We start from the raw sequence: 8,829 nt of genomic DNA, 5'->3' as shown, positions 1-8,829 counted from the left end.
AGACATTAGCTTTACCGTATTTTCAACACAAAATGACACAACCTATCCATTTTTTTAACACTTTTCTATATTTATTTCTATCACAATTACATGGAAAACTAACGATAACCCCTTTTTCTAGTTCTAGGACTTTGGAATCTTAATACACAATAAATTTAAAGGTTGAAAATTTTCCTGAATCTTGCACTTCTCTTCCCAATAATTGTATTACCATCTGAAGGAAAATTAAATATTGATTGTTTATTAATAAATTATTATAGTTTTTAAATACAATAAGACGCGATATACGATATAGAAGGTATATGCCACACCCTTTGATATATTCCTATAAATTTGATATAGCATTATAAATTTGATATAGCATTATCTACTTTGGTACCCTATGTACAATTGAATATTTCTTATTCAAATTCAAGCCTTACATTTTGTACTGTTTCTTACACAGAATAACTATATTAGCTACTCCCTCTGCTCAACCCCATCTCGGCTAACTCATGTTAAACATAATACGGAAAGGGTGCCTTAAATATAAATAATTATGTGCTATATTAAATTACTTACAATGTTTCATTTGACAACAGTAGAACTTTTCGATGCAGTTAATGCCATCGCAAGTCCCTTTGTAGAATCCAGCCATGTAGTAGCCTTGCCGTTTGCATTCACTCCAACCTTTATTGTCGAACGAAATTGAAACGTCTTCCTCGTAGCAGTCCCCGTATTCGTTTGGGTGAGTCTGTGGATGGCAGCATTTTGCTTCTTCTATATGGCTTAAACCAACTGCCATACTTATTGTGAAGCCTCTCAGAAAGTAGCCACGGGGACATTTTGCCCATACATTGATGCTGGAAGAATTGACAGAAATCACTATTATAATTAATAAGTAAAAATATTTATAATAAAACTGCGTGGCGGTTGTTCAGGCATGCACTTCCTTGCAGGCGACAAAGGCATTCGGGTGAGTAGAGTGAGAGAGAGAGTGAACAGAATGAGGAAATCCTATAGGGGAAAATATTTTGCTACCAGAGTTGCCAATCTAAAAAAGTCCAACCCGAAATCATGGTGGTCGGAAGTTAAACGTATTTCAGGTATGAAACCAGTAACCAGCTGCCTGCTGAATCAACTTCATTCGAGGATACAGAACTTCTAACACATAAAGGTTTCTCAGATTTAATCAACAATAGCCTATTAGAACCAATGAATTTTTACAGTCCATTAGATGCCTCAGACGTAGAAATCCTGTTCGAAGGAATCCCTGACGATCCACCAGATTTAGATATGAACCTGACTGATACTGAAATTGTGTTTAAAAAACTGAAACGCCTAAATCCATCCAAAGCCCCAGGTCCCGATGACATTCCAAACTGGATTCTTCGTGATTATGCCGAAATCCTTGCCCCCCCTATATCAAACCTATTGAATTCCTCTTACAGACAAAAGAAGCTTCCCTTGTCGTGGAAACAGGCTAATATAACACCCATTCCAAAGGAGAAACCTGTTAAGGACATAAACAAACACCTTAGACCTATATCGTTAACACCTGTCCTATCTAAGCTTGCGGAGGAATTTGTCGTGGAAAAATACTTCGCCCCAGCTGTGCTTACGGTAATAGATCCCTTTCAATTTGGTGGCATCCCTCGATCTTCTGCTACCAAAGCTTTAATTTCTATGATTCATTCTTGGTCTCAAGCCACTGATGGAACAGGTAATGCAGTAAGAGTGGTATTATTTGATTACAAAAAGGCTTTTGACCTGATTGACCACAAAATTCTGGCAAAAAAAGTCATCAATTTACCTATGCCAACTTTCATCAAGCGATGGGTGGTCGACTTCCTCGTGAACAGACAACAACGAGTGAAATTAGCAAGAGATTGTAAGTCTGAATGGATTGATATCCCTTCCGGTGTCCCTCAGGGAACCAAACTGGGACCCTGGATGTTTATTCTTATGATAAATGACCTCCGCCCTCCTTATTTCGAGCGTTGGAAATACATTGACGATACTACTGCATCAGAAATCATTCATAGAGACTCATCCAGTAATATTCAAGATGCAGTCGATTGCGTTCAAAACTGGTCGGTAGAAAATAAGATGCAACTAAATACCTTGAAGTGCAAGGAAATCGTAATCAGTTTCACTAAAGTTGAGAAAGAATTCCCTCGCCTAAAGATTAACTCAGGTCATATCGAAGTAGTCAAGCATGCCAGAATCTTAGGATTGACAATAACCAGTGATCTAAAGTGGAACCAACATATTAACAACATTATTAAGAAAGCCAACAAACGCATCTATTTTATCATTCAATTGAAACGGGCCCACGTCCCTGAAACTGATGTTATAAACTTCTACACCACCTGCATCAGACCAGTTATGGAATTTAGCTGCCAAGTATTCCACTTTGCTCTACCCTCTTATTTGTCAAACTCCCTGGAACGGATTCAAAAGCGTGTTCTATCCATAATCTATCCACAGATGAGTTATACGGATAGCTTATCTAAATGTGGCATCAAAACTCTGAGTGACAGGCGTGTCGATGCATGCGAGAAACTTTTTACTGAAGTCAGCACAACACCTGAGGGTAACATGCACGATATCATACCACCTAGATGCCTTTCAAATTACAATCTGAGACATTCAAGAACTTTTGTCCTTCCAAAAACCAAGACAAATAGATTTAAAAACACTTTTATACCCTCATGCGTTAGACATTTTAATGATAAAATATAATTTCTAGATCTTTTTAACTATTATGTTAGCGTAATTTTATCCTACAATTTTGTATTTTCAAAATTTATGTGTAAATAGAGTAAAAATTAATTAATTTTTTTTATTAATCCATGTAAATCATAGCACGCAATTCAGCCTTATAGGCTGCCATGTGTTATCGTAATTAAATCTATCTATCTATGTAATGCTACTTTTAAAACGATTTCACTATTTTCCCACAAAAAGGAGTTTCCTTAGTTTTGTACGTATAGTCGCGAATATTTCACGTGCGTGTAACTTTTTCGACAACGAATCAAACTGTAGAAGGTGCCTAATATGAAGTAACACAGTGTCAACAATTATCTTTTCTCACGATGACGTTTTTGGGGTATTTTCAATTTTCCTAGATGGGTTTGAAAAATTATAACAACATGAAAAGCACTTTCTTTAGAATCAAGAGACCATTTGAAGAATGAATTCAGCCTAACATTAAAGACACTCGACGTTACAAGGTCTCACGCTCACGAGCCACGATTTCAAAATCGCGTAGGACGTCATGATTTTTTAAAAGCACACTCACTTTCTAGGATATTTTCGAACGGATGCATCAATTTCAGTTTTTTAGCGCAATTGGTCTGAAGGACTAAACCTGGTGACGTTTCGGCAAACATTGCAATTAATAAAGTTCATTACCCGTCCAATGTGTATCGCCAGTTAGCATTTTGGCACGAAGATGATTTCCATGTGTAATCTTGTATTACTGCATCGCAGCATTTCGCTTCTTCAATAAGAAAGAGATTTTGAGTGTCTCGTTGTTCATTTCTCCATAATCCCTTGATGTAGGTACGGTCTCTGAGGCATTCAGATAACCCAGCGAGGTTAAAACTATCCCACCAGTTGGCAATGTCACAACAGCTAAGAACTGTACTTAGCTGAAGTAATTGCATTAAAATAACTGTTTCAATAATGAGAGCCCGCATCACAAGAGTATGTTGCTTACAGGTAAAAGCTAAAAAGACAGAAAGCGTGTTTTATGAAATTATTTCAGAACAGATACGATATCACTACGTGACCAGCGATTGGATTTTGTTCACTCAATTGTAACAACCAAAACTTTTTCTTTTTTACAAATTCATTTTCAAGATGATAATGATTCTGTCCATGTGTTCAAGTTTAGAGATTAATCTAAAATATATTTTTCAAGAATCAAAACAGCCTAATTTTTCATATAATATTCCGCACCTTGATATCCTAATATTCCACCCACGGCAGCACGATTGTACCGGTGCTGATTTGTAAAAAATAGACGAAATAATAGATCGATTAGGATAGATATTCTAAAGACCGCCCCTTTTATAAAATGGAAAAGACTATAAATAAATACGAAAGAATGATTGGCAATTTCCCTTGAAATTAGGAAACCAAAAGTGGGTTGAATGTATTCCTTCACGTTGCTGACCTATACACGCTATGTATATTAGAAAAGAAAGGCTAGCAGTAATATATTGTACCAAAGGGATTATATCAAAAAAAAGCAGTGAAACTGGATCCCAATTCATATTTTGAAGCTTATAAAGTTTGTAAAAAGCAAAGTCACTACAGTATATATCTTATTACTGAAAAACTGAGAAGTGCATAAATAGTAGAGACAGTTGGAGATATAGCTATTATCAATTTGCTAAGTAGCAAAACAAGGAATATCAATCAGCAAAAAAACGATCGGTTAAAATTATCGACAACGATGGCGTATAGCTATACGGTAATTAGTGCATGTTAATCAATAATTTTGTGACATTGCATTGACGTTACAGTATAATTATGGCCGAGTCCATGCCAATAAATAATGTTAATCCCATTCAATATGTTTCTAAATGTGTTATTCAGTAGATTTTAATCAAATTGTTTGACTGATATAGTCCAGAAGTTAAAGCAAAGCAGGATCACGATTAGGTAAAATTGCTAACTGAAACTGCTAGAAGCAGTAGTGGAGGATCTAAATGCTATCCAAGAGTCACTACAAGGGAAGTGGGGGTGCATGATTCATATTAGAATAATATCTATAAATTACACAGTATTTTGTTTTTGCAAAATAATTCGGTGCTCCATACATATTGCTCTATAATTTGCAAAATATAACTATATAATGTCTATAATTATGGCTATAATATATATAACATATAATTATATATAAATTTTGGTTAAACTATGCATGAATATTGAAATAAATTGGAATTAAAGATCTACTATATTTAGCGAAAATACTATATAGGTCGCCTTGAAATACTACATACCGCTAGTTAGAGGGAATGATCCAGCATTATTCTATTTAATATATATGTCTATTGAGGTTTGCATGGATGCACTGTGAATGGAAATATATGCACTGCCCATTCTAGCTGTTATATCTAATCACCTCAAGCTATAAAACAATGTGCCTACCTTATGTGTGTATTTCAGGAGTAATACCTTCGATCCAGTGATCTTTCTGATCTGTTTTAACACATTTATATATCCAACGTACCAGACCATAAAAAATGCATGGAACTGTTGAAGCGCACGTCTATGATGGTGTTGTGGCTTGTTTTTAACATACTCGAGATGACATGTGCGTGACAAGAGCCCTACGTTGGTAATTAAAGCACTCGGCGAGTTTGTTACGAAATTTGCATGCACGCGATTTCAGAATTATTAATAAACCAGGTGAAAAGTGGTTAAAGATATTATCATGCACGAAGCAAATATGCCAGTACAATATCAATGTCTGACCCTCATATTTCTGAAAGCGTAAAAATAATGAACAAACAAAAAGCGTCTCAAGTGCATGATTCTACTAACAATTACAACAGTAAGAATCAGCACTGGATTCAGCATTATTCAAAACATATTTATGCTGTACAATTAATTTTTAAACGAAGTTAATTACCTGAATAAGGATGGTAGTATATATTTATTCAATATCGAAACAATATTTTATAGTTATATTTATTTTTATAATTCAAATCTACGAATAGAAACCGTCACTATAGTGTTAAGCATGCACGATCCAAAAAAAACGTTAACATCATGTAAACGGCCAAAAATTGATCAGGTTGTCACATCATGAGTGAACAATGTTGTGCTGCACCCTGGGAACAGTATTGTTAACAATGTTGTTAATGCTTGTTGGATCATCAATATTTATGCAATGTTGTTGTAACAAGTTGCAACAACATTGATGAGTCAACAAGCATCAACTGAACATCATTAACAATACTGTTCACAGGGTGTAGCACAACATTGTTCACTCCTGTTTTTACAACTTGCATCAACATGATGATTTTTACGCGTGTAAATCCAAGATTTTAGATATAATTCATATGACTCTTTTTACTATTATTATAACAGTGATAATTAACCAGGAAAAGATTGCGAATTTTTAGTAATATTATCATTGAGTTTGCTGTATTAATAGAATGGTCGAGTTTCGAAACGATTTAATGCGAAGCGTTTCTTGTTTACGTCTTTGATGGTGTCGTAGCCTGTTTTTAACATACTTGAGATGACATGTGCGTGACGAGATCCCTACGTTGGTAACTTAAAGCACTCGGTGAATTCGTTACGAAATTTGCATGCACGAGTTCAGAAACAAGGAGGAGAAAAGAGATTGAAGATATTATTATACACGAAGCAAAATTGCCATGTACAGCTAGTGCTGAAGTCTGACTCTCATAGTTCTGAAAGCGTAAAAAAAATAATGCAGGAGCAAAAAACGTCTCAATTGCTGATTTTTCTAATAATTATAACAGTAAGAATCAGCAATGGATTCAGCATTAATCAAAACGTTGATAATTAATTTGGAAAAGGCTACGAGATTTTGTAAAATTATCAATTGAGTTTGCTGCGTTAACAATCTAACGTAATTTATCGGGTCGACTTTCGAAACACTCGAAAACAATACTTGCATGCATGTTCACATTTCTATACGTAAAAAACATATGCCGTTAACTCAAGCTAATTCAAGGCGCAGGTAGAAAAGTCAAAAGGTTCTTTGTATATTTCAGGCAGCTATAGTTGTTGAATATTGATCTGTTTATAGGAATTATAATCAACATGTATGATGTATAGGTGCCAAGAACTTGAATAATCGAATAGAAGGTATATTAGTCTTGGATAAACGTTGTGAGGAAGGCGACAAGTATTTGGGAAATTAGCTATAATAATTGTTAAGTTCTTTCAAAAGCCAGCGCCGCAAACTTGGCATGCTCTAAACCTAATCGCTATATTTGTGTCTACTTATGCATCATAAAAGTCTGACAGTGTTTTCTGTTTGTCTTTAATTTAGTAAACATGCCAAGCTGGTTGCATGATGTAATAAAATAATTATTGTACTCTATGTCAATATGTAGTCATTTGTTCCAACTTATTCAGGTAAAAAATTCAGTGGTTTCGTCTATTCGGCTTCCAATTGTAAGTATTGTCAAACGAAGAAAAGGTAGCTTTACAGTGATTGCCGTGTAAAGTGAGTGAGTGAGTACAACTACGGGATTCGTCATTTCCGCGCCAAACTCGGTGCTTTTGTCTGCGCCATCTGACAAAACACGTAGCAGTGGCGTTTTGGAATACGTAATTAACCAACAAACGTGCACTCATTCAAAACCTCGACGATTACAAGTTTTGGTTGATGGCGTAAGCAAACACAGCTTGGCACAGTTGAAGGGAAAACGAGTCAACCGGAACCTCCGCTTTTGCGATGCTGGTGCAATGCTCTTGCTACTGAGCTACATAGGTAGCTGACAAGAGCAAGCGTGGTTAATGTATATAGGTGAGGGTAAATCAATCGTAATTCCGGCTGGAGGACCTATAGTTGGCTCAGTTTTCCTTCAACTGTTTCTGGCTCGAATTTGAAGTGTGTATCATTCCACTTGAACTTGACCTTTTAAACCCTATAACTTCAGGATAGTTTTCAAACCCGAATCCCACATTTAAGCTCAAAAGCAAGCATGTAGTGTGGGCAATAGTGTTAGTGAATTTTGCAAGGTCGGGCTCTTGAAACATTATCTACGTCCCAAAATATTATTAAATTGATAAAATTATTAGTATACTTAGTTGAATTATTTGGAAATATAAGGTTTACAAAGACACAGCATGGAAAGTTCCAGACCTGGAAGGAAAAAATAAACTCATCTAAAACTTTCAATTTCCAACGTTGGTTACAGCTATAGTTATTAATCATCCCAACTGGGAGATCGCATGTTGTGCAGATTCTAAAATCTCGAGTGGCGGACACAGCAAAACAAAAGTCACACTGATAAAACGTTTTAGGAAGCTGATGACATACAGAACCAACCAACGAAGACTCGGGAAATGACTGTAAAGCCAACAGTAATTAAGCTAGAGTGAGAGCTAACTATAGATCATATTGTAAAGATTCCTTGCCTAATTCCCTACTGAACAAATTAATCCCTTTTTAGAAGAATAATTATTTTAAAACCGTTGTTAACAGCAGCCTATTTTTTATAGAATGGAATGCAATGATATATATTATGCGTTCAAATAAAATGACTGCGCAGGTATGAAACACTTTATGGTATCCACATTTCAATATCTTACACAAATTGGAAAACCTCGCGCGATACCACTTCGGAATTTTTTACTGTCATTTCAAGCAGCAATTTATTCTTTGACCTTGGCAGCATAATCTAGTTGCTACTTAAGGATCTGCATGGCTACGCAGTTAAGTAGTTATTCAGCCATCTGCATGGTCGGCAGGGAAGTAGTTACTCATCATTATGTCTAGATACTCATCAACGGTGACTGCGCAACTTTGTGGCTATTGATTTATCTGGCTGCTGAGCCAAGTGGTTCTTAACCGTATATCTGACCGTAAATTCAAGTGGCCACTTCTTGCGTCAACTGAGTTATCTACTGTAACTCCGTCATCAAATGATTGCAGTCGCGGCAAAATCGTGAATGCATCCAGGCCGAAAATCCGAATATCAAGCATTGTATCCATTTTTTTGACTTCTGAAATCGCGAATTCTTTTCCGTGTTCAAATCGTCCGTTGTTGTGGACACAAATAGCAATATGGTGCCAGAAATTCAGATTCTCTCGGCCCTTATTGCAAGAAAGTAATTATTGCTTTGGTT

The 8,829-nt window shown here is 35.8% G+C and overlaps 1 protein-coding gene across 1 annotated transcript; it reads right to left on the bottom strand.

The window, feature by feature from the left end:
- Positions 1-133: 133 nt before the first annotated feature.
- On the bottom strand, positions 134-5,242 carry LOC114533454. Its single transcript, XM_028554972.1, has 4 exons — positions 5,143-5,242; positions 3,397-3,712; positions 562-842; positions 134-214 (listed from the first exon to the last, which is right to left on the bottom strand). Exons 2-4 carry the CDS (start codon positions 3,681-3,683, stop codon positions 156-158), a joined length of 627 nt encoding a protein of 208 aa, XP_028410773.1. The 5' UTR covers positions 3,684-3,712; positions 5,143-5,242; the 3' UTR covers positions 134-155.
- Between the last annotated feature and the right edge of the window lie 3,587 nt (positions 5,243-8,829).

Source organism: Dendronephthya gigantea, unplaced genomic scaffold, assembly GCF_004324835.1.
Source record: "Dendronephthya gigantea isolate DGI-Jeju-01 unplaced genomic scaffold, DenGig_1.0 000090F, whole genome shotgun sequence".
In the NCBI taxonomy this organism is placed as follows: Eukaryota; Metazoa; Cnidaria; class Anthozoa; order Malacalcyonacea; family Nephtheidae; genus Dendronephthya; species Dendronephthya gigantea.
This window is presented reverse-complemented; position numbering and strand designations above follow the sequence as displayed.

Excerpts from the sequence above, each read along its gene's own strand:
- LOC114533454 (XM_028554972.1), bottom strand. The coding sequence starts at position 3,683 with ATGCGGGCTCTCATTATTGAAACAGTTATTTTAATGCAATTACTTCAG. Across the intron at positions 843-3,396 it reads TGGCGATACACATTGGACGG|CATCAATGTATGGGCAAAAT; the intron begins GTAATGAACTTT and ends CAATTCTTCCAG. Across the intron at positions 215-561 it reads CTGTTGTCAAATGAAACATT|ATGGTAATACAATTATTGGG; the intron begins GTAAGTAATTTA and ends ATTTTCCTTCAG.